This window comes from Primulina tabacum, chromosome 17 (assembly GCF_025594145.1).
Source record: "Primulina tabacum isolate GXHZ01 chromosome 17, ASM2559414v2, whole genome shotgun sequence".
Classification (NCBI taxonomy): domain Eukaryota; kingdom Viridiplantae; phylum Streptophyta; class Magnoliopsida; order Lamiales; family Gesneriaceae; genus Primulina; species Primulina tabacum.
This window is the reverse complement of record NC_134566.1, coordinates 31,666,721-31,693,312: the sequence shown is the minus strand read 5'-3', so window position 1 is coordinate 31,693,312 and position 26,592 is coordinate 31,666,721. Positions and strand designations below refer to the sequence as shown.

At 35.6% G+C, this 26,592-nt stretch overlaps 3 protein-coding genes and 1 pseudogene across 4 annotated transcripts; 2 read left to right on the top strand and 2 right to left on the bottom strand.

The window, feature by feature from the left end:
• Positions 1-122: 122 nt before the first annotated feature.
• LOC142531423 (uncharacterized) lies at positions 123-1,453 on the bottom strand. 2 transcript variants are annotated; one of them, XM_075637534.1, is made up of 3 exons: positions 1,187-1,453; positions 393-1,066; positions 123-362 (listed from the first exon to the last, which is right to left on the bottom strand). In XM_075637534.1, exons 1-3 carry the CDS (start codon positions 1,350-1,352, stop codon positions 240-242), a joined length of 963 nt encoding a protein of 320 aa, XP_075493649.1. In that variant the 5' UTR covers positions 1,353-1,453; the 3' UTR covers positions 123-239. The 2 variants fall into 2 exon arrangements, with proteins under 2 accessions (XP_075493649.1, XP_075493648.1); XM_075637533.1 differs by having other exon boundaries at positions 123-1,066.
• A 3,389-nt stretch (positions 1,454-4,842) lies between these two features.
• Positions 4,843-8,920, bottom strand: LOC142531531 (translocon-associated protein subunit alpha-like). Its single transcript, XM_075637696.1, has 8 exons — positions 8,770-8,920; positions 8,041-8,202; positions 7,888-7,938; positions 7,564-7,652; positions 6,233-6,310; positions 5,929-6,132; positions 5,329-5,400; positions 4,843-5,196 (listed from the first exon to the last, which is right to left on the bottom strand). Exons 1-8 carry the CDS (start codon positions 8,828-8,830, stop codon positions 5,146-5,148), a joined length of 768 nt encoding a protein of 255 aa, XP_075493811.1. The 5' UTR covers positions 8,831-8,920; the 3' UTR covers positions 4,843-5,145.
• A 3,408-nt stretch (positions 8,921-12,328) lies between these two features.
• Positions 12,329-20,638, top strand: LOC142530706 (triosephosphate isomerase, chloroplastic-like; annotated as a pseudogene).
• Positions 20,639-21,978: 1,340 nt separating this feature from the next.
• On the top strand, positions 21,979-24,908 carry LOC142531649 (uncharacterized). Its single transcript, XM_075637859.1, has 6 exons — positions 21,979-22,323; positions 23,237-23,436; positions 23,514-23,654; positions 23,742-23,822; positions 24,398-24,522; positions 24,602-24,908. The coding sequence occupies exons 1-6, from the start codon at positions 22,101-22,103 to the stop codon at positions 24,648-24,650; spliced, it is 819 nt and encodes a 272-aa protein (XP_075493974.1). The 5' UTR covers positions 21,979-22,100; the 3' UTR covers positions 24,651-24,908.
• Positions 24,909-26,592: the final 1,684 nt, after the last annotated feature.

Here is a 26,592-nt window from a genome sequence, read left to right as displayed (position 1 = left end):
AACAAACCTTAAAAAACCATGCATATGCATTGCATTTCAACACCAAACCGACAATACAAACATTTTGAACTATCATGCACTCACATTCTGTCTTTTTCGATTGTTCGTTAATTTATTTCTAAAAATATATTTTTTAAAGAAAGAACACACACTTCGTTTGAACTTTGAAGAGACGGAAAACCAATTCTTTGTTCACACCGTAACAAATAAATCAAACACAAATGCACCATTTAAAAAGCTTAAGGATGGTGCGGAGGTAGTGGTGGGAAGTGCCCGAATTTGGGGTGGTGGAAGTGTCCGAATTTGGGGTGGTGGAAGTGCTTTGGAGGAAATTTGAACTTCGGGAATGGATGGAATGGCTTCTTATACACTGGTGGTTTTGGATGGTAGACTGGAACCGGTGGTTTGTGTACTGTTACCGGTGGCTTGTAAACGGGTGGTTTTGGCTTGTAGACGGGGACCGGCGGCTTTGGCTTGTGGACGGGGACTGGTGGCTTGTGAACTGGTGGTTTTGGTTTTGGTTTTGGTTTTGGCTTGTAGACGGGAACCGGCGGCTTGTGAACTGGTGGTTTTGGCTTGTAGACGGGAACCGGCGGCTTGTGAACTGGTGGTTTTGGTTTGTAGACGGGGACGGGCGGCTTGTGTTCTGGAACTGGTGGCTTGTAGACGGGGACGGGCGGCTTGTGCTCTGGAACTGGTGGCTTGTAGACGGGGACAGGCGGCTTGAAGAACTTTTTCTTCCACGGATGGGTGTATGGAAAAGGCGGGTGCTTGAAGAAATGCCAAGAGGTTTTGGAAGCACACGTCGCAGTTGAGAACTGCGGATTTTTACTCGGCCCGAAGGTTTGAATACCATTCGTTTGGGATTTCAATACGATTTTCGTGGATTCGACGCCATTATGGGCAATGCAGGGGACTGCGGCGGCGCTGTGGAGCTGCACGTAGCAATCTTGATGGAGTTGTGAGACTGAGATCTTAAATTTTCCATCTTCGTCGAGCTTGGTTATATCTCCCATTCTTTTTGTTTCCCCGTGTTCGAGCTTACAATCAACGCTCACACTGAGACCTACATATATAAAATCGGGTATCGGATCAAGAACGAGTACGAAAGCCTTTTGTTTGGTGTTGGATTTCTTCTACATCATATATCTATGTTTGCATAAACAAACAATGTGGCCGAAATTACCTGAAAATGCCTCAGCGGCACTTTTAATGTCATACTCATTGCAATCAGCACACTCTGCTGCCCCGACAACCTCGAACAATGTCTTGTCATCTGCACTGCAAATCCCCAATAAAGACACAAAGAAAACACCCCAAAGGGCTGTCTGACAAAGGGAATGAACCCTCATCTTAAACTAAATCTTCTCGGGAACCCCACTAGTACTTGGAACGAAAGGCAGACAAAAGCTGAAGGGCAGTAGCCCGAAGTGATTCCTGAGTAACTACGAGCTCAAAGTTATCTGTTATATAGAATGGGACACCGACAGAAAAATAATATCGGCACAAGAGTTAGGGTCCCATCGATGGCGACATGCATACGCAGCTTAGCAAGCAATCGCAATTTTCTTCATTGAATGAACTTCAACTGCATTATTTTCTTTTCCATCCGCAAACCTACTCGCTCACTCTCATTAAGAGTATTGATCAAATGTGTGGTGTTAATATTAATATAAATATCCAATGAACATGACAGGAAAACCATAAAAATATCCTTTCTACACAATACAAGATGTTAAACTAGATGGTGATCATGATTTGTACACACCATGTGTTTGCAAACTCTTATCAAAATTGATATAATTTGGTTTTCATGTGTAAATATTATGCATGAAAGCCAAATAATCCCTCAATTAGTCTGTTGAAATTATCTGCAGAATGATTTTTAGGTCATGTGACTTCGCATCATCCGACACCGACATTTTTTGTGTCGATTAATCCTTCAAATTTTGTCTTTTTCTTAATTAATAGAAATCCATGTATCCAGAGACGGAGCCAGAAATATGGCTCTACCCGGACTAAAATTTTAAATTCTAAAATCTTTTAATATTTTAAATTGATCTATCCGGGCTAATATCGTATTATTTCAAAATTATGCAAAATTTATATATAAATTTTTTTAAAAAAATTGGGTCACCCGGGCTTTCCATGTACCTCCGCCCCTATGTAAAAAAATCTTACTTCTTTTGAATATAAACGCTTATTAGCAATATATTATATATATGGCATACTAAAAAATTATGGCATGTCAAGTTTATGATCATTGATATAATTAACAATGTGAAAACTCGAAAATTGCTGACTAATCTCACATCTACACTGCCGTAAAAACAGAAAGACTAAATATTAAAACGTACACGTTACATAAATATAATTTCCTCATAAAAACTTAATATTTTGTTCCTTTTGAAAGATATTAAATTTGAATATACTTCCAGTTAGTATTAATTTAGTGTGATTATATGTCAATGTCCCAACCGATAATCAAGGATGAAGAAGCATGTGCTTTCATTAATTCGTGGAGCTGGATATATTAATCAGAAAGTTTTAATCTTTATAATGTATCATTCGGTCGATCGCCCGTATTAAAAACTAGAACAGGTCTCTTGTGAGATGGTCTCACGAATTTTTATATGTGTAACGGGTTAACCTTACCGATATTCACAATAAAAAGTAATATTCTTAGCATAAAAAATAAATATTTTTTCATGAATGACCCAAATAAGATATTCGTCTTACAAAAAACGACCCGTGAGACCGTCACACAAGTTTTTGCCTAAAAACTTGTGGTCATGTGCATGCAATCTTTTTTTTTAAAACAGTGTTTATATAAATAAATTTATTTTTGAGTAGTTTTTTTTTTTATTTAGTTCTATAAATTAAATCTATGTTAGAAATGATTTGATCACTAAAAAAAGAGTAAGGTCTTTTTCTATGAAGGACTAGTACAATTGTGAAGCCTATTTGATTATTTCTATTAAAGTAAGTGTGATAGGTTTATTATTATTATTATTATATATATATATATATATATATATATATATTTGGAATACTAAAAATGAGTGAGATCTCGCTATAAATGTCTCTTGCATACATAAACATTGAAGAGGATGATGACTACTATTGTATTATAGAGTTATCTCCATTGTTTTAAAACATAAATGTCGTTCTTTATAATTAACTTGTTATCCTTGATTTCACCTTCCTCCACAGTCAAACTACACTTTAATGAGATATGTTAAAGAATTAACCTTATATCCCCAATTTATTCTTCATCTTTTTTTATGACACGAGAACCCGCAATCACAATCTTTCGGTACACACCAGATAAACTATCGAATTAATGCAAGAATTTCAAAATACGTTAGTAAAGTAGTAAACCATAATGAAGAAGCTTTGCGTGACAAATTCGTCCGAAAATGTTATTAGAGAGAATCGAATTTTGCAATTAAGTATATGACAAAATAAGGAAAATATTTTTGTCACTTTAATCAAAATTTTAATTGAACCCCATAGGGTTTCATGCATAAGCAAAGAAAATTAGAAAAATTATTATGTAAGTTAATTGCAATCTCATTTTTTAGTGGGGAATATGTGGATTACCTTTCTGATTATCAAGACGTTAAAATAATATTCCAAGCCTGATCTTGATTTTTATACGCCATAATGAATTTGGTGGGCAGTTGAATATTTAATTATCGGCACCAATAATTTTATTTATATTGTAAAAATAAGTGGGATTTTCTGTATTATTGATGTGATTTGCCGGCTATTCTCTGCGTCGCTTTTCCCTCGGAAAATCGGGGGTCGTGTCAAAGGTCCCAAATGTGGATCAAAAATTCATTTGTCATACAAGTGGGCAGACGTAAGACAAAATTCTTCTCTTGTTGATTGATAAATGTTTGCCGACGTCACATTTTTCCCACAAAAATTTCGAATAAAAAATTGCCATTTTACAATAAAAGGAGTCAAATAAAAGTACACGTGACCTAAAAATATGCGACACGGGAAACAAACCACAGATAAAAAGAATCTCACATATTCTAGTGTAAAATCCAATTTGAGAATTTAAAAAAATAAAATTAAACATATGAAAGGTAAAATCTTTGTTTTACGTGAGGGCACTCACATTGGGTGTTAAAGGGTTGTTATAAACATCCCTTTAACACCCACTCTCCAATGTAAGTGGGCGTTATAACGCCCACTCACATGAGAGAGGGTGTGGGACGTTCATATGTATGAAACATATGAACGCGTAAGATGAATGAGTGGACAGCGGGATCCACAAATAATGAGTGTGAATGTTAAAATGAATGTGAGAGAATAGATGTGTTAATGTAATGTGTATGTGGTATGTAGACCCCACGATTTTTGATGCTCTTAGAGTTAAAAGAAAGAAAAGACATTTGCCCTAACAGGACCAACCATTGGATACACGTAAAACAATGCCCCAAAAAGGGTAGCTTCGATGTTACATGTGGGGCATTGCCCCACAAAGTTTGAATAGACAAGATTCACATACATAAGTGATTTTAAAAAAATTAGTGGACCCCATATATATGTGACTAAATTTAGGCCCTTGATTCTATCATAGAGATAATGCCCATACATGTAAGATGTAATCGACCCCCTAAAAGTGTCGAAATAAACCTCTAGATTCACATTCATCAATGATTAAGCACCACTAGATCTCATTTCATATTTGTTTTGATATTATCGAGCAATTCGTTGTCCATATATTCTCTTATAAACTTATATTTGATATGGTAAATATTGCATTGACGAACACACTAAATTCCTATGTTTTCACAAAATATCAATCCTAAATTTTCACAAAATATCAATCCAAAGACCATCATAATATAATTGACTAAACATGCATGAATCGAAACAAGCTAGAAACGAATCTCGCGTTCGACAAAAATGTCGCCTCTCTGTATTTTCTCCTGTCGACTTGTTCGTAGTCGCCTCTAAGAAAAAGGAACATATGGTTTCTCCCTCGTGCTACAATAATGAGGTGATCGAACATTGGATAATTTAAAAACATACTCGCTATTGCATTATCTGCCTCCACTATTTGAATTTCTACACCCTATGAAAAGAATCATGACATGATTATGCCCGACTCTTCGAGGATGGTCGTGTCTATTTCTTCTTCTTCGATTGGTTGGCCTGAGACCGTGTATATGCAGTTCCCTGGACATAAAAGGTAGTAAATGGTTGGAAACCACTTTTTCCAAATGAATCGAGCTTATGGACGGATACAAATAAGACCAGAGATAAAAGAGAAGGAAAAGATTTGGAGAATGTTTTTGCTGCGTTACAGACCTGCAACCATTCATCCATTGAGACGTCCGTTGTCTTAGTTCCAACTTCCACCTTTGGTGCCTTCTTGGTTTTCTAATTAAGTAACACACATAGCACAAATGTAAGCATCTGATTCAGAACGAGAGATGAAAAAAAAGCGCCCATCTATGATGGAAACTAGATTAAAGATGGAAGCAAACTAATATACTACTGCAATCTCAGCACCATCGATTTAAAGGCAGGAAACTATATCTGAAAGTGGTTAAGAAACTTGCTGGGGGTGACGTATGATTGGTAAACAGTCCCTAATCCACCCATCACGAACGTATTTGGGTCTACTAACAGTAACAGGTAGATAAGACGGATATATATTACACAAAACATGAAGATTTGATAAATGAGATGTCAAAAAGGTATAATCATTATTTTGAATTTATTTAATTAAGAAATATGCGTTTTCTACTACAGTTTTGAAATAGTGAGGCATACGAGACGAAGTCCTTTAGCACAATTCGAGGCGCTTGGTCTTAAGTTGCATACGTCCTTGAGTAATTTTCCGGTATATATGATACACTCCGAAACTAAGATGGTGAAGAGTACAAGTGCATATATGGTAATTACCTTTGAGAATTCTTGTATTTGACTACGTATCCAAAATCCTAGAAGACCAAGAAGGGCGGCACCCAGGCAAAACAAGAAAACTGACTCAACACTGAGCAGACCACCTGGCTCAGTAACTTCAACGGTCCCATTGTAGAAAGTACTCTGGTATGGGTGCTGGTCAATCTCGTAAACAATAGTTCCCATGAGAATGTATGCACCAGACTGCAGGACAACTGATATTATATTTTGCACGTAAAAATTGGGGTATTCAATGCTGCTAGAACACTTGGAACAGTAAAATTCAACATGTCTACAAACTTGCCTGTAAGAACTTGCTAACGGCAAAAAGATAAGGGAAAGTTGCTTGAGCTGATGGAGGAACCGAAGCATTGTTAAAAGCCTAGTAGATAAAAAAACACGCATCAGTAGCAAAATTCCAAATCATACTAGTCGGAAAGTGTTACAGAAAGATAAGTACGCAATTTTTTATCCTGGATGCAAGATAAGTGCCGAATCTAACAAAGTTATCATCTAAGAGTCAAAACAAGTATCTGTACTATCTAATCCTCGCATCAGTGACGAACCATAAAGACATCATTTATGACTCATTGACACCGAATAAAAAGGAAAGATGTATTAGAGACAGGGTGTAGGCCCAACACGTGTGCACTCAGAAAACTGAGTAAAAATCTTTTCTTGCCCCTGTTATTTCAATTTTCGAGATTGCTAAACCTGTTACGTGGTAGACACGTTGCTGAACACAAGGAACGATAAGGTTGTATGCCAACCTCGTAACAAAAGTGCAACACTTGTTTATTTGATTGAATTATCAACCATCTTATTACACAAGTAGTCACACAAGTGGTTTAATAAGCATCTCCAGATACAAAAATCGACTAGCACTAAAATTCCAATTAATAATGCACAGAGTACAGAAAATTCTCACAATTATGCTTCAAAACCGGTCAAGGTTCACCAAGGATGATACCGATTCTATTTATTAAGGGGTAATTTGCATTCACCTCCCCTACACTTCATGTATTTGACAGTTCCCTCTCTTGGCATGTTATAATTTTTACACTTGATCAGGGAGGTAAATACCAAATGCATAAAGTATAGGGAAGTTAATGCAAATAACTTATTTATTAAGTATTTTTCTTGAAAAGATAAAAGTTATTGTCGGAGGCAACATATTTAATAAATGCAACATAGTCTATAAAACTGTAAAATTCAATTTAAAAAATGTTATTGCATAAAATTGTCCGACAAATTCAGCTATAAGAAGGAAAATCGGTTTCCAAACAGAATAAAACAGACAAGCAACTTGTTTTTTGTTTGGCTTTCAGACTACTCAAAACTTAAGGTTGTCGTTCTCATGCAATTTAAATTCAAGCTTGTTCGTGATTACTACTATAACCACATCATTCGAAATGAATTCAACTCTTAACTGTCTCGCTTTTATCCCCATATCGATCCCAATACAAAAACTTATTTGAATCATTTAAAATATCTAACTAGTTGAACAAAAAACTTCCAAATGACAACACACCCAGTAGTCAAGGATTTTTTTAATTAAAAAACACATAAAAATTCCCCTTTCAGATAAGTGTGGTAGAGAAGCATAAAAACATTGCAGAAAAGTAAACAAGATACCTGTGCAGAAAGATTTTGCAACAAGTAACTTGGATCATATGCGGGATGAACACTGGCGTGGATCGCAATAACATTAATACTTGAATCCCCTGCGAACACCATCCAAAATATCACAAGTAAATTAAGTCATCCATAATTTTTCAGCAAGAAGTACCAATTTCCAAAAGAATGAGCGTAGATCTATGCCATTTTGCCATTTTCGAAGCCACGGTCTTAGAAACAACATCAACAAAAAACTAGAGCTATATAATATCAAAATTAAAGACAACTCTAGAAGTTCAAAAAGAAAAAAAACTTATGTTTCAACCATATACAAAGAATTACCTTCATTTTTTATTCCAACTAAGAGTTCACTTTCCTCCCCTGCTGCAACCACTGAAAAATTAGAGAAAATAACTCAACACGTGCATAATTATAAGATGGGTGCAAAAGTTTCATCGTATCTCAGAGAATCATACTCAAACAACAAATACCAACATTTAGAGGGATTTTTGGGGAAAACACAAACTGTTTCCACCCCTGGAGCAGGACCAAAACTCCCACTACCGAAGTCTTGGGCATCCTCACCAATGATCCCAATATCTCCTTCCTCAGCTGATTCAACAACTTCTGCATCAGGGTCTGGCTCACATCTGGCGACTATCAATCAGTAAACATATTAATAAGAATATATTTCTGTCGAGCGTTGCCAAGTTTAAAGGGGGTTGTTCTCCTAAACGCAATATAACTAGAAGCAAGTTACCAAACTCAAGAAACTGATCGAAAGGAGCATAATGCACGCTTAACAGTAATAAACTCCCAGAAAGTAAAGAGGCCAATCACGATAGAACCTCATCGTGCGCAAAACAATGCTTAAACAACACGACAGAGTTGAGCCGCAACAGATATTCAATCAAAACAACAAAATCGAGCAATAAATGAGAAAAAAGCACCACAAAATCTCCGTAGGAATAGAAATTTAGTAAACAAATCTCAGATTGAAATTAATCCAGGCATAGTATTCTCGATCTGATCTAATTCCACTCTCCACATATCCTAATGCAATCAAAAGCCTAAAAACAGCAAAATTCGGCTTAAAGATATATTTTTTTACATGCATGTCATCGATACTGTCAAATATAACAGCCCCAACCAATTCCGAATGTAACATAAAGGAAAAAAAATAGGGTTTACAACGCGAAACGGATCTGCATCCAAGATGCTTACCTTGTAAAATTGAAGGCGACATGAGAAGCAGACATAGAATCAGAAGAACCCTAATTGCCATTTCCCCTCGATTGCTTACCCCACGTAGAGAGAACAAGAAGACTTCGCCTGCTGATGGGCCGTGCACGTATGTGCGCGCAGCGAGCAGAGATATAACTCTTTTAAGGCGTGGACTAAAGATCGAGGGTCAAAATAGAGAGAACTTTTTTGCCGGGGTCAAATCTATGATTTACAAATTTATGTGGGTATATAATAATATTTTTAATGGGACGGCTTGGCAATAAATGACACGTGGTATAAACGTGATGCTCCATTGGTGGCAAATGTCAATTACTGATTGGGAGCATGAAGATTTTCCAGCGAATGTGAGTGAAAAAGAGTGTGAATAAGGTTTGAAAGAAGCACGTTGGACCAAGCCCACAAATTATTAACGACGGATTAATTAATTATAAAGAGTTAGTAAGTTAAGGTACCAAGAGGGGATGAAACAAACTGGTGCAGTCGATGTTTTGACAAACGTTGTCCATTTTTATGCTAGTCTTTCGATTTTTTTTTTATAATCCGCCTTATTTGATTGAACAATTAGATGATTATTGTAATTCCTTGCATGATTAATGAAATTTTTTTAAAAAAAAAAAGTAAATGAAGGTACCAAGAGGGGATGAAGATTTTCACATAATCAATTGAGATCCGGTATCCAACTTAAAGGAAAGAGGGTATGGAACAATGTTTGGAACGATTATTTTGAAATTTTCGGGTTCGAAGATAGAGATATTTATATGATGATTTCTAGAATAATAGGAATTCTAAGTTCGCAATTTCTTATATTTAACATATATTTTGACTTTAGAGTGTTAAAAAAAAATTACAAATCTGATGGGATGTTTATAGTTTTATAATAATAAGCAATTAAGTATATGTGTTATTTTTTCATAAACGTTGAGATTACTTGTGGATATTAACATATTTTTTAAAACATTTAAGAAAAAAATAAATTTTCTTGGATTAAGTGTGTATGAGTTAAACTAGTATTGAGATGAGTAATCTCTATAAAAGTTCTTGTGCGTCAAACTGACTAGGTGGACCGTAAAAGAGTGATATCAAATCTTAACGGGTAATGTTGTATTTGATGTGGACAAAGATCAACGATAGGAAAAGAGTAATACTATGAGATATGAGACAACAAGAGCAGATAGACACGCACTTCCCCGAACTCATGTGCCTAATAGCCTGACCCATTAGCACCCAAGTAATGCACTTTGGGCTGCCACAAGTATAAAGAAATAAAGATGTACATTGATTAACAACTATAGATTTTGGCATAGTGGTAAGCGTTTGATCATAACAATTGGTATCAGAGCGATATCATATATTCGAGTCTCCCAATAAGCATATTTATATACTTTTTGAGTGTATGTTGAGTTAAGCGTGAACGAGTGATAGTAGTATTGAGATGAGTGACCTCCTGAAAAATTCTCGTACATCAAGTTGCTGATGTTGTCGTTTGATCTGATGGGCTATGTGAGCCGTAAAAGAGTAACGTCAAATCTTAACGGGTAATACTGTCTCTGTTGTGGTCATGACCAACGGTAAGGAAATATTAGACCGATCTTTAAGATATATGAGACGATACCAGCAGATAAACACACAGTCTGTGCAACTACGAGTATAAAGAAATAAAATTACACATTGGCTGTAATGCTTAAAGTAAATATAAAAATTCGTTGATTTAGTAAAATGATATTACTAAATAATTAGTGATATTTGAATAATAAAATATGACATATCTTGGTCATATGAATTCCAAATGATTTGAAATTTGGAGATAACACAGAAAAATCAATGATAAAAAAGTTTTGTGTTTGAGTTTTGGTAAATTTGATCATTTGACTAATCTAAACAGATATATTGATAATGAAAATGTTAAAAAATTTATATTATGTTATTGATATAATATAATATTTAAAACCAAAAAAACAAAATTTATAAAGTAAGTCGATGGAATTGAATTTATATCGATTCCACCTGTACATAAGATTTCAAAAAACAGAGCAGAGAATAGATAAATAAGGTTTCAATTTTTCCTTTTGATCTTGCGATTTATCAATTAATATAATTGAAAAACCAACTTCAATTATGTGATCATTGACACGATGTCTTTGATTTGAGACATAAATTTTATGTTTTTTGTGATGTTTGAAATTCTTCGATTTCTCGAATAAATCTGATAAATTGTTAATCATATCGAAATTGAAAATTGTTGGAGAGTATATGATTGTAACTAATAATAGAATATTATAGTTATATTATTTGGAATTATTTATAAATTAATATAAAGATGAATTTTAATCGTTGAATTGAAAATGAAGAGTTGTTTTTTAGTTGATATTAATTCTGATTATGTATTCAGATTCTACGAAGTATATGCTACATGTTGATATGAAATTTTTGATTTAACGGATGTTGTAATTTAGCCTATTAATTGAAGTTAATTGATTGAGGCGTATTTGATGTTTGTTGTGAATTAAATAAATTAAATACAACAAAATATTAATTGTTGAATGATAAGATTTATAACAGAGTTTTATATTTTGTTGAATTAATTATTGTTGGGCTATTTGAAGTTATATATTAAGGCTGTTGTGATTACGTTAATACGGTGACAATGATCTGATAATTGTTGTTGAATTATTAGATACATTACAAGCCTCATGATCAAATAAATAGCTTGATTTTATATATACTCGATTATCAGGTATACGTTGAGGTACTAATATATGTTGTTATTATTTAACATTGATGAATAATATTGTGTTGACCAATGATCAATCATTGGGAATGAATGATTTGATATTATATTTGTCTTTTTTCATTATTGTTGATAGTATTAGCTATCGTTTATTGGGAAACGTCTTACATGATATTGTTGTCGTTGGATCAGGGGTGCGACGTATCGTTGATGTTATTTGTCACATTAGTAGGGAAGCGACGTATTGACAATATTGTTGTCGCCGGAGCAGGGGTGAGACGTATCGTTAATGTTGTTTGTTGCATTAGTATGACAGTAATATTGTTGATATTGTTGATGGCTTGGTTGTACAGGAACATTGAAGAGAGTATGCATGTTATGATTTCAATTATATATTATATAATTAATATAACTATTATGTATTACGATGATATGTGTTATGTATGCTCATTCTTGGGGCTGTAAAGTTGAATAATATGAGTGATAAATATGTTATTTCTGCTTCCTTGTTTTTTGTTTTACCATATACTCCATTCAATAGCTCATTTGTTGTTCTTTAATTAAAATGGTACAAAAGACTCCCTAAGCAAGCTTGTCTCTGATCTGAACAGTGCAGCCTTGGAGTCTGATGTTCGTGAGTTCTTCTCTGCTATTAAAATTATTAATGTGATACTATAATCGGAGTATATTGAGGGGCTGTATGATGTCCTTATTTTCTATCATCTCTAGTTTTAGATTCCCCTCCCATGCTTCATTGTGTTGAATTTCATCTTGTTCTCATTTTTCTCTCAGCTTGATTTTCGGGGAAATATGACAATGAGAGATGAACAACCATTTAAAATTGCAAACAGCAAAACTATTATTTTCCAAGGAAATGAGGCCATACCATCCCATGTTTCTTCCCAGGAGCGAACAATGAATTCGTATTCTCAAGTTTCATTGTTGGACTGGAAAAGGTGGTGCATTTACTGGCGAGATCAGGTTTTTTATCTCAATATGCTGTTCTCTAGATCAAGGTTAGCTTGTTTGTGGAAAGAAAGGATTTGCAGATGTTTTTTGTTTTCATTTGAGGACCGGGTACGAAATGAAGTGTGCGACTATTGGCTTGATATGCATTTCTAATAAATTTGAAAGGTGAACTGTGATCTCATTCATCTAAAGAAAATGGAAAAAGCAAAGAAAAATCTCAGAAATTGGTTCCTTTGCTGACATTCTTCTGCATATCATTAATTTGGCTGTAGGGGTTATTTGATGGTTTCCATATTTTGTCATGCCATTTTAATTGGTTCCACTTGAGTTGTTTCATATGCTTATTTCAGCTGGTTATTCTCGCAATTTCGCCACTCGCCCTGCAGTTTTGCACTTGGTTAATAATCCTTAATGTTTAACTCTACTTGACCTTTATAATCGACACAATTGTGCTAGTTACCATAGGAGCAAGGATTTACAATTTACCACTCCATCTTGTACATCGTTGAACAAATAAAAGACCTTGGCTGCAATTGGGTGGTTTTAGGGCATTCCGAGAGGAGACATATAATTGGAGAATACGATTAAGTAAGATAATGAGAGTATCACGACTTAAAGGATTTCGTCCTAAATCTAAATATAAATATCAACGTCATTATTTTCATATGCATGTCACCAATTATTTTTCTCATTTATAGCTTCTTCTAAAAAGAGATGTGAAGAAACCATGAGTTCGTATGATGTTATGGCTTTCTTTTTATATTGCTGAATTTTATATGTGCCCCAAGTCCTGTTCATTCATCATCTTCTGTAGTTCATTAGGAAGAAAGTTGCTTATGCCTTGAGTCCGAATATTGGAGTGATTGCCTGCATTGGAGAGTTATCAGAAGAAAGAGAAGCAGGAAAAACTTGTGATGTTTGTTTTCAGCAGTTGAAGGCTTTTGTTGGTAAGTTTAATCTCTCTCTCTCCCTCCCCATATATATATATATATATATATATATATATGTATATGATGTGATCTCGTTGAAATGGGCGAGCCGGGTTAGGAGCTCCAACGGATCAAATCAACAATTTATAGTGTTTGGAATTTTGAAGATAATGGCTGCGATAGCACCTTCAAACAAGGAAAAGAACTCGTGAATGGGCGTCGGAAGGGTGTCCGGCGTGGCCACTCCGATGCTAAAGTCAGCAGGTTTTCAGATGAACACAAGCAATATTTGAGAGAAAATATGTAAATGCTTTAGAGTTCAAGAGTTTCAGAATCATTAAATGACATTAATACCAGCTATTTATAGTAGAAAATGGGGTAGGTACCTCGATTCTCGTGCCACCTACTAAGTATGGCAAGTCGGCTGCCCATACTTGTAGCTTCTGATGACTTCTAGGACACTCCATGCCCAAGTTGTTCTGACAGATTAGACTGCATGTATCAATCATACTCGAGTATGGTACAAGTTTCGAGGTGGCCCGGGTAATAGAGTACCCGGGTTGTTGGTGGAAAGCCCAGGCTTATGATGATGATTGTCCGGGAAGAGCCGCTGTGCCCAGGAAGAGAAGATTTGTGATATTTTTCCTCTCACTTTCATGATATGCAGATGCTGTCCCGAATTGGGATAAGATTGTCATTGCATACGAGCCCGTATGGGCTATAGGAACTGGTAAAGTGGCAACACCAGAGCAGGCTCAGGAGGTCCATGTAGCCGTTCGTGATTGGCTTAGTAAGAATGTTTCTGCAGAAGTTGCATCCAAAACACGCATTATTTATGGAGGTTTGTAATTTCCAGCTTTAGTTTGTTGGGAAATTACCCCGAAGCGATGCCGATCACGAAGATAATATAGTACCCAAATTGCGGAATAAAATAATCAATCAACAAGAACACAAAGATTTACGTGGTTCACCCAAAATAGGCTACGTCCACGGAGCTACTGCAGATCTTTTATATCAGGAGAAATATTACAACAAGTGTATACAACATTACACTAAATATCTCACACTCCCAACCCGAGTATAACCGAGAAAAAATATTTTCTCTAACTCACACAAGAGATACTCACAACTCTTTGTTTTTTAAAGCTTAAAAGCTTCTGAATGGGATGCCATAAACTGAAACGAAAGAACTCTATTTATAGGTGCAAAAACACGTTTCCAACGCGTTAAACAATTTATTTTCTTCGTCAACAAATGCTGCACGGTTCCTTGTCAAATTCCATTTCCTTTAACAAAGCATGTCGACAACACATGCAATATATTAATTTGATTAGGACAGCTTACCTAACATTTCTCCCACTTGAAGACTTGATTTCAATCATGACTTCACACCATTAATGCAGCAGCTCATATGTCCTCATTTATTCTTGCAGTCCAACTGAAGTTGAACACAACTTCAGTTTGTCAATGGTTACCGTCTTCGTGAGCATATCGGCTGGATTTTTACTTCCAGGAATCTTCTCCAGCATCAAGATTCCATCTTCCAGCACCGATATGATGAAATGGTACCTAACCTGTATATGCTTTGTCCTAGCATGATAAACATGATTTTTTGCTAAATGAATAGCACTCTGACTGTCACAGTGTAACGTGCTATCTTCAAGCTTCTGACCCAATTCTTCCAGAAATGATCTCAACCATATCATCTCCTTGCTAGCTTCTGTAACTGCAACATACTCAGCCTCTGTAGTCGAAAGCGCAACAATCTTTTGCAGCTTAGACACCCAGCTTACAACTGTACCACCTAATGTGAACACATATCCAATAGTACTTTTCCTGCCATCCAGGTCACCAACCATATCGGCATCGACAAAACCCTGTAAGCCCAATTTTGACCTCCTGAAGCATAAAGAACAACTAGCAGTACCTTTCAAATACCTGAGAATCCACTTAACTGCTTCCCAGTGTTGATTTCCTGGATTACTCATAAACCTGCTCACGACTCCACTGCATGTGCTATGTCTGGTCTTGTACACACCATTGCATACATGAGGCTTCCGACAGCAGAAGCATAAGGAACCTTATTCATATAAGCCTTCTCCTGCTCCGTCTATGGTGATTGTGCTTTGGTTAGTTTGAAATGGCTAGCCCAAGGAGTACTCACAGATTTAGCTTCATCCATATTAAATCTGCTAACCACCTTTTTCACGTACTCTTCTTGAGATAACTTCAAGAATCCATTCACCCGGTCTCTAAAGATCCTCATTCCAAGGATTTGCTTTGCAGCACCCAAATCCTTCATGGCAAATTCCTTTGATAAATCTTTCTTGAGTTTATCAATTTCTTCCAGACAAGCTCCAGCTATCAGCATATCATCTACATATAGCAGTAGTATGATATAAGAACCGTCAAACCTTTTCACATAACAACAGTGATCAGCTTGACACCTTAGGAAACCATTTTCACTCATGAATCCATCAAACTTCTTGTATCACTGTCTTGGAGCTTGTTTGAGACCGTACAAGCTCTTCTGAAGTTTGCACACCATTCTTTCTTTTCCCCGTACTTCAAAGCCCTGTGGGTGCTTCATATAAATTTATTCATCTAGGTCATCGTGAAGAAACGCAGTCTTTACATCCAACTGCTCCAAATGTAAGTCTTCGTTCGCCACTAGTCCAAGTACTGTCCTGATATTGGTTAATTTAACCACCGGAGAGAAAATCTCGGTGTAATCAATTCCTTCCCGTTGTTGGAAGCCTTTTACAACAAGTCTTGCCTTGTACCGCTTGCTACCATCATGCTCTTCTTTTAACCGGTACACCCACTTGTTATGTAACGCCTTTTTGCCTTGCGGAAGTTCTGTCAACTCTCACGTCTGATTGGATGACAGTGAATCCATCTCATCTTCCATGGCCAAATCCCACTTGGTTGAATCATCATTTTGCATTGCCTCTTCATAGGTCTCCGGTTCACCTTTGTCTGTCAGCGAAATATAGTGAAGTGCAGGGGAGTATCTCTCAGGTGGTCTGATGGTTCTCAAAGATCTCCTGAGTTCAATCACCGGAGTTTGTGGGTCATCGTCTTGTGCAGTTTCTTCTTCATCTTCCTGGTTACTGGTTTTCAATTCATTCACATGAATATATGTCAATGGCACTTCATCAGTCTTCTTAATTTCAGGACATTCATCTCCAGCTCCAATGTCTGACTTGTCCTTGTACAGAAGTTGCTCATTAAATATTACATCCCTGCTCCGAATGATCTTCCGATTTTGGTCATCCCAGAAATGATAACCAAACTCATTATCTCCATAACCAATAAAGAAGCACTTCTTTGATTTCGGATCAAGTTTTGTTCTGCTTGCTGAATCAATATGAACATAGGATAGACATCCAAACACTTTCAAGAAAGAAAGGTTTATTTCTTTGCCGCTCCATACCTCTTCGGGTATTCTGCAGTCAAGAGGTATCGAAGGTCCTCTGTTGATCAGATATGCTGCAGTGTTAACAGCATCAGCCCAGAATGATTTTGGCAATCCAGAATGTAATCTCATGCTCCTTGCGCGTTCATTCAAGGTCCTGTTCATCCTTTCAGCTACACCATTCTGTTGAGGTGTACCAGGAATGGTTTTCTCCATCTTGATCCCGTTCTGTGCACAATATTTCTTGAACTCATCATCTTCATATTCTCCACCATTATCAGACCGTAAGCACTTCACCTTCAAGTTGGTCTCATTTTCCACCATGGCTTTCCACCTTTTAAAGGTCTCGTAAACATCAGATTTATTTTTCAGAAAATAAACCCAAATTTTTCTACTCGAATCGTCAATGAATGTGACATAGTATCTCGAGCCTCCAAGGGATGTAACAGGAGATGGTCCCCATACATCAGTATGAACCAGCTCCAACTTTGCTGCTTTCGGTTCTCTACCGCTTTTTGAAAAGCTCACCTTCTTCTGCTTTCCAAAAATACAGCTTTCACATAGTTGGTGTTCAACAGTCTTTAATTCTGGTAGCTTTCCTTTTGACACCAACATCTTCATTCCCTTCTCACTCATATGTCCAAGTCTATAATGCCATAGACTTGAATTGGCTCCAGCATCCACAGCTGCTAATGTGTCTCTGCAACTGGAAGTCATATACAGTGTTCCAGTTTTCTTTCCTCAAGCAACGATCATGGCTCCTTTGTTCACTTTCCAGGAACCATCACCGAAGGTCACATTGTGGCCTTCATCATCGAGCTGTCCCACTGAGATCAGATTGCGTGTCAATTTTGGTACATGCCTGACTTTGTTGATTTTCCAGACAGATCCATTTGACATCTTCATCCGTACATCACCCATACCAACAATTTCCAAGGATTTTCCATCGGCCAGGAAAACTTTTCCGTAATCGCCAGCGATGTAATTATCAAATACATCGCGATCACCGGTGGTATGAAACGAAGCTCCCGAGTCCATAACCCAAGAATCAACAGGGCTTTCATGGATAATAGCAGAGCATCATGTACTTCCTCAGTGACAGCATTGGCATTATTCTTCGTTGATCTGCAGTTCTTTTTCAGGTGACCAGTCTCACCACAGCTCCAGCACTTCACATTCTTTTCAAGGATGTTTTTGTCTTTTCCATTTCTTGATTTGGATCTACCGCGCCATCGGTTGGAACTCCTTTCACCACTCCTGCACCTTCTTCTGTTATCAAGATTTAGAGCAGATCTCGATGATGTTGCTTCACTCGAATCTTTCCTGCGAACTTCTTCAGCAAGGATTTGATCTCTAACATCATTGAGTTGTAGTTTCCCTTTTCCAACATAGTTGCTAACCGCTGTCCGCATCGGTTCCCAATTGTCTGGTAAAGACGCCAGAAGAATAAGTGCCCGAATCTCATCATCAAATTTGATGTCCACCGATGTCAGCTGAGAGACAATCGTGTTGAATTCATTGGTGTGTTTAGCCACCGATGCATCCTCTCTCATCTTCAAGTTAAATAACTTCTTCATGAGATGAACTTTATTATTTGCCGATGGCTTTTCGTACATGTCCGACAAAATGGACATCATCTCCTCCATTGTTTTTGCCTCAGCCACGTTAAGTGCCACGTTCTTCGTTAGGGTCAATCGTATTATACCTAACACATGTCGATCAAGGAGCTCTCAATCATCATCCTCCATCTTTTCCGGTTTCTTTCCTGATAGAGGTTGATGCAGCTTCTTACTGTACAGATAATCTCTTATCTGTAACCGCCAGAACGAAAAATCTGTTCCGTCGAACTTGTTGATTCCCGGTCCCGATCTATCATCTCCTGGCCATCACTTCTCTAGCCTTAGCAAAAAATCTAAAAAATCTTTTCTGATGTGGAAGATCAGACAAGGCTGCAACCACAGAGCATACTCAGAATTTTTAAGAATTTTCACAACAAGGCTCTGATACCAGTTGGTGGGAAATTACCCCGAAGCGATGCCGATCACGAAGGTAATATAGTACCCAATTTGCGGAATAAAATAATCAATCAACAAGAACACAAAGATTTACGTGGTTCACCCAAAATAGGCTACGTCCACGGAGCTACTGCAGATCTTTTATAACAGGAGAAATATTACAACAAGTGTATACAACAATACACTAAATATCTCACACTCCCAACCCGAGTATAACCGAGAAAAAATATTTTCTCTAACTCACACAAGAGATACTCACAACTCTTTGTTTTCTAAAGCTTAAAAGCTTCTGAATGGGATGCCATAAACTGAAACGAAAGAACTCTATTTATAGGTGCAAAAACGTGTTTCCAACGCGTTAAACAATTCATTTCCTTCGTTAACAAATGCTGCACGGTTCCTTGTCAAATTCCATTTCCTTTAACAAAGCATGTCGACAACACATACAATATATTAATTTGATTAGGACAGCTTACCTAACATAGTTTTCTAATTTTTGAGAGAAAATGACTTCTAGCACCAAGTACTCAAATAATCTATGAAATCTTGATTTCGGTTCCAAGATCCTATGTAACATCAATTATATAGCCAGTTCTAACATTTCAGTAGTCTCAGTTTTCAGGTCAGGATGTAAGTGACAAACTTCCTTTATTTGTCCATTCACTTGTATAATCTCAAAAATTTTTATCCACAGGTTTTGTCAATGAAGGCAATTGCACCGAGCTTGCAAAGCAAGAAGACATTGATGGATTTCTTGTCGGTGGTGCATCCCTCAAGGTATTATCTTGTTTTCCTGCTCATATTTATGTTCTACACCCTGCTAATTGTTTGTGTACCTATCCCCCGCCCCCTTTTTTTCATTTCACATGCTGTACTTTGCAAGTGTTTGTGTCCCTGTCATCTTTTTTTTTTTTTTTTTTTCATTTCACATGCTGTACTTAGCAAATAAACATCATCTCCTTTGCATTAAATCCGAGATAGATAGCATTTTTTTGGTGAAATTAATACAAAACACGATGACTTGGTGAGGTTCTCACATGTAAGCTAAGATGCTTCATATTTCAGGCTAAAATCTCAAAAAGGTCCAGATTTGCAATGTACTAAATTTGCTGTCACTGATAGTGGTGAGAAGTGCCAATGACTTGTACCTTATCTGACACCAGAATCTCAAATTTGGGACGATGGCTCGAGTTCAAAACTTAATTGTAAAATATTCTTTTCCAACTAAAAAAAAGAAAGAATAAAGATAGTGCTGTGACATGTGTACGTATGTCTCATTTCTTTATGATTTAACCACTGTAGGGTCCCGATTTTGCCACTATAATCAACTCCGTGGCTTCCAAGAAGGTTGCTGCATGATTTTTGAATCGTGACAAAGGCTTAGAGAATTGCTTAGTCAAAACATATCTTTCGGACAACATCAAGATCCATTCCCTCGTTTTACTTCAAATATTTGAGTAACATCGTATATGATGAAATCGGTAGAGTTTCCTGGGGAAGAGAATCCATCGAGTGCAGTAAGCCCTTGGTCGGATCATATCGCGATGCTGTAACTTATATACCACACTTCTCCAATATATGACAGATCATAATTGAAATGCATCATTTTTTTCAGATGGAGTGAATCTCGCAAGTTCTTCTATTTGTGAGTTTGAGACATTTTCTCTCAGATTTTTTCCCCCTATTTTGATCTTTTGTTATCCTTTTTATGCACTTTCTTTTGCTGAAATATCCTTTTTTAAAAGCAAAGCTGGCTTCCTAAATTTCTGGTTTTCTTTTTGCCATACGAAATTCCCAACTCTATCTTAGCTTTCTATCGTCATAATTCGATTATGTATATTTCATTTTCCAATCTTCTTCAGCAAATAAATACCTTTAGGAGTAATTAAAGAAAGTATTATTATTGTTAAAAATCATGTGTTCAATGTAGATAGATGTAGCTTAAATAAATGGTACATCACAAGCTTGAATTCAATAATTCTTGGTATAAAATTTAACGAGAATGGTAATCTTTAATTACATATAATTTAAAAATAACAAAAAATATTTTAAAAACCAATTTCCAAGGTGGCTAACGAGCGATGTACATATATGTATATATAAACCGTATGCACATCTAGATCACGAAGGTCGAATTTAATAATTTTTTTTCTGATGGATGAGAAAAAATTGATTTAGATTTAAATCTTGAGGCATATATAGTGTTATATATAATAATAATAATAATAATAATAATAATAATAATATTTCTTTTCCTACATAAAATATATGGCTATTGATTTATGAGTAGATTTCTTGTGAGACGATCTCACGAGTTTTTATCTGTGAGACGAGTAAACCCTACCGATATTCACAATAAAAGTAATACTCTTAGCATAAAAAATAATATTTTTTCATGGATGACCCAAATAAAATATATGTCTCACAAAATACGACATGTGAGATCTCTCACACATGTTTTTGCTTTGATTTAGATTCAAATTTTAAAGATTAGTTTACATGAGCACGACGCTGCCAAACCACGTGATAATATTTCTCAACGCTCCAAAGTCCAAATTCCAACAAAATGTTGACTTCAAATTCATGTTAGCTCAACTCTCTGATTCACGTGTGTAAGCCTTCTTACCAAATTGAAATCCCGAGAAAAATTATTTATTTGCACACATGTAATTAATTTATTTTATTTACTATATTATATTCTTTTATATTATTGTCTAAGAAAGTTAACACGGGAGCATGAAATAAATGGTTTGATTAAAAAGAACTACCATTTGCACTTATTTTTAATATTCTGTCGATCGGAGAATGTTGTTGCACACAAACTTGTTTATTTTGCTATTTCTTTTCGATTCCCTTTTTGTTTGGGGTCCTGAGAATTTTCTTTTTCCATTGATAGACCTTGTAATGAACGATTTTACTACTTTATAATTAAATTATAAGTTTTACCGTAAAAAAAAATATATAATCTTCATAAAAAAATTTTGTAATTAAAATTAAATTCTTGGCTAAATAATTTTATTTTTAGAATAAGAATACGGGTAATTTTATTTGTGTCCTCATTTTCATAAATTTCATCCATTTTTTTTTTTTTGAAAACTAATTTCATCCATTTTCAAGAAGCCTTAAATTTCCTTATTTCACCTACATCAATTTTCCATTTTCAACAATTTTCCTCTCACCCTCGTCTTCTCATTTCCCTGTTGGAAAACCCAAAGGAAAACAAACGTATACACTGTATATACAGATCAAATATGAGGGCTCCACGAAGACCGATCGAAGTTGTGTCGTCGTGGGTGCGGCGGCAGCCGCCCAAGGTGAAGGCTTTTCTTGCTGTCATCAGTGGTATGGCGACGCTCGTGCTCCTCCGAGCAATTGTACACGATCACGATAATCTTTTCGTCGCCGCGGAGGGGGTTCACTCGATTGGAATCTCTGTGCTTATTTACAAGCTTATGAAGGAGAAAACTTGCGCAGGTAATGGTTCGATTGTGTGTGTGTTGTTTTAGTTTACGTGTTTGCTAATGCTGGGGTTGCTGTTTTAGGGTTTCATTTTAATTGGTTGAGTGGAGGATGAGAAAGTTTGAGACTTTTAGGATTTTGGGGAGATCTTGTTTTGATTAAATTGGCAAAATTGGGAAATGTGAGAGGTGGCGCTACTTTAGTTTATAATAAGGTATTTCTTGTGTTGCAAAGATGTGATTTTCGCCATACTGTTTTCCTTTTGTTATGGAAAATATAATCTTGGGGTCTAGTTACGGGCTTATTTGCGCCATTCAAATGAAAGAAGGAAAAAACATTAATCCTGCCTAGAATCTTTGATTTTTTTCCTTTGACCACTGTGTTCCAGAATTGATTCTTTTTTGAGGGTCGAGATCAACCTTTAGTTCGACTTGAATTGTGAACTGTCTTTATAACTCCAATCAGTGTCCTTGATGTATTTTTTCTATTTAATTTAAATTTTCACGCGCCTAACTTAAAGTTGTGCAGGATCTTTTATGGGGTGTAAATATAATGTGCTGTAAGCTACTTGTGAAGTTGAAGGTAACAGAAACTAGACACTTGAGTTGAGAACCTCGAAACAAAACAAGTAATATTAATACCTACAGATATTTTGATTGTCACTAAGAACATTTAGCATGTGGCTCTGCTTTACAGTTTGGTTTTTTCTTTTGGTTTGTCAATGTGTTTTGATTGCATTTCTTGGTGAGATATCTCCTCTTTTAGTACAATAATTGGGGCGTAGTGTGGATTTTTGAATGATTTGTTCAACATTCCAGGTAATTTTTGTGAAGCAAGCAAATGACTATGTAATTGGTGCTTTTTGGTTGGCTTTTTTGTGGTGCCGGATGCTGATACCCTCCAATTGTTTTTAAATTAAATATTGCAGGGATTTCACTCAAATCCCAGGAGCTGACAGCTATCTTTTTGGCTGTTAGATTGTATTGCAGTTTTGTTATGGAATATGACATACACACGTTGCTTGACATGGCTACACTAGCTACAACCTTGTGGGTTATTTACATGATTCGTCTGAAGCTAAGGTCAAGTTACATGGAGGATAAAGACAATTTTGCACTATATTATGTGGTGAGTTTAATATGTGCATGAGAATCATACTATCTCTGTCTTAAAAAAATGAGTGCATCACTTTCCATGCGATGCAGTTGGTCCCTTGTGCTGTTTTAGCTCTATTGATACACCCATCTACATCACATCACTTAGTCAACCGGATTGCTTGGGCCTTCTGTGTTTACCTTGAAGCCATTTCCGTCTTACCTCAACTACGCGTCATGCAAAACACTAAGGTAGAGTTTTACTTGGAATTTCTGTGGTAGGTGCTAGCTAATTCCTGTTTATTTTGTAATTTTGGCTTTTCAATTCCTTGGCTACAGATTGTTGAACCATTTACAGCTCATTATGTTTTTGCATTGGGTGTTGCGAGGTTTCTGAGTTGTGCTCATTGGGTTCTCCAGGTTTGATACACTAACTTTATCATTATTTTTAAGAATTCTTTAGCTGGCTTGATGTAAAATGCGAATCATTGTAATAACCCATTATCTAATCCTACTCAAACATTTCACCATTACTCATAAATGTTACAAGGTACTATAAATGGGAGTAAGAATGACTTCATGGAGTTTTACGATATGGTCATTTTATTTTGTTAAGCATGTGGAAGTTGATGTTCAATATACCCTATCCGGCCATCTCTAAGAAATCCGGCTATCGGGCATATAATAATCTAATTTATGTGGAATTTAAATTATATTCATATGACCTGTTCCTACTGCAGTATTCTATTAATGCATTGTTGGAAGAATTTGAAAGCCCAATGGTATTTGAAATTACAAATCTACTTGTGGCACCAAACATTATATTAACCAATAGAGAGGAATAATTCCTCTGTGCTATCCTACGTGGTACAACTATGGAGATTTGACATTTAGACTGCTACACTGTAGATGATTTTGAGTTGCACCGTTGCCCCATTCTATAGTTTCTGGTACAATCACTCGGTCTTAAATTTATAATTTTTTGCAATTGCCAGGTGTTGGACAGCCGTGGTCATCTTCTCGTGGCATTGGGCCATGGACTATGGCCATCAATGGTTCTTTTATCAGAAATAGTTCAAACGTTCATCCTGGCCGACTTTTGTTATTATTACATTAAAAGGTCTGCATCTTAGGTCGTATAGCTATCTTGTGTTATTCATTCTGTTATATCTCACCAACCTTGCTATGTTAACCTGCAGTGTCTTTGGAGGGCAGCTCGTGCTGCGCCTTCCTTCTGGAGTGGTGTAACCAATCTTGTGCACTGACATGCGACAAGGCTCGGTCGACTCCTTCAGCACAAAAATCTGGTGAAATGAAATGCTAATAACTTAGGCAGATTCGTTATTTATATCAAGCAGTTGGTTTGCTATATACCCAATTGACTGAACTGAGACAGCTGTAATTTGGTTTACAAATGGTTTGGCTGTGTAAGCATTTGAATCAATGGTTATGTTACTTAGGTTGGATGGATGATGTTTCAGTTCATTAAGAATTACATTTTGTGTCTCTGGATCTCATGAACACTTTTATTTTCTAAATGAATAAATTTAAAAATATTTTATGTAATCAGTTCTCGCCGTTGATTTTATAATTAAAAATAATGGCAAGATCTAATTTTGTTATATTCGAAGAGTTTTAAGACCAAAAGAGTTTTGGTGAAGTATCAAGAACTAGAAGCATTATGATAAGGGAAATAAATCTGAAAATGATCAACATATACAGTGTAAATTAATTTCTTTATTTTGACATATTTTGTTATTATATATAAATGTAATTAATATTTTTTTTTGAAAAAAGTTGATTTACCCTCTATGCTTAATTTTCACCCAGTCCAAATCATAATTTTTTAGTCTCTAAATATTTTAATCACGACTTTTAGAAGTATCACAAAATAAGATTTACCTTGAATTGTAATCATAAGGTCAAAGAGGAGGAATAGATCCGACTTGTTATATGGTTCCCGAATTGTAATATAATCATTATCACTTTAGTATACAGTAGTTGAAACATGTATAATGTTTTAATTCACAAAAGATAACATTAATACAACTTCGACAATAAAGTCACGTTTTTGTTAAGCCAACGTTTCACTTATCAATTTTCATCTTATTCGGTTCTGTAATTTTGTATCTGAAATTTCCAATAAATAGAAAGAAAATAGATGTTAAGTTTTGGGGACTTAGTTAGTAAATAAACCGGGCTTACATATAGTTACCAATTCAAATGATAATATAACAATGCATTAATTTAATATGAGATGACATATATATATTGTTAGGGTTCATTTCATAATACATGTAGGGGTACTATCCCATGATAGAATCAAAGGTCCAAATTTAGCCACACATACATGAGGTCCACTAATTTTTTTTAAAATCACATATGTGTGTGAATCTTGTCCATCCAAACCATGTGGGGGCGTAGCATCGACCTAGCCTATTGTTAGCAATGTATCGTCACAAAATATCTTGTCAAATGAAATGCAGTGACGGTTTAAATTTTTAAAGTAATATTACCAAAAATTGTACTTTTGACAACTTTAAGGACGATCGATCGACGGAGCCATTGTAAAATAAAAAATTATTTTGAATATTTTTATCTTGAAATCGAAGTGAAAATCATTAAGGAAGTAGGATTAATTAGGCTGCAAGTAGTTACTTTAAAACAAATTTTCTAATTATATTTGATATTTTTCTCTTTTTCTTTTATTTTCCACTAATTTTTCTTATTTTTCAAACTCACTATTTTTTCCCCTAAAAACCCATAAATTTAAGAGGAATTTTTGTGATGAAATGCATCGTGTGAGGCATAATTATAGGAAAAATTGGTGAGATAAGTTATCTATGTAATGACACACGTTGATGCCCAAAACTTGGGTTTATTTCATCCTACCAATGTGAGCATTGCCCTATGATAGGATGGATGATCAAGATTTACCCATACATACCTATATTTTTTTTTTAAATTGTATGTGTGGCAAGATCTTATCCTTTGAAATGAATTGGGGATATGCTTATAATTTGACAAGTTTTGGGCTATCTTTATGACATATTTTTTTGCTAATAAATTAATTTTTTAATAGATACTTTTCATTAATTAATATAATATTTAGACATTCCATTTACTTTTACATGTGCATATTTTATTTATTAATCTAATATATATGTAGTATACTTTTATTTAGTTATTT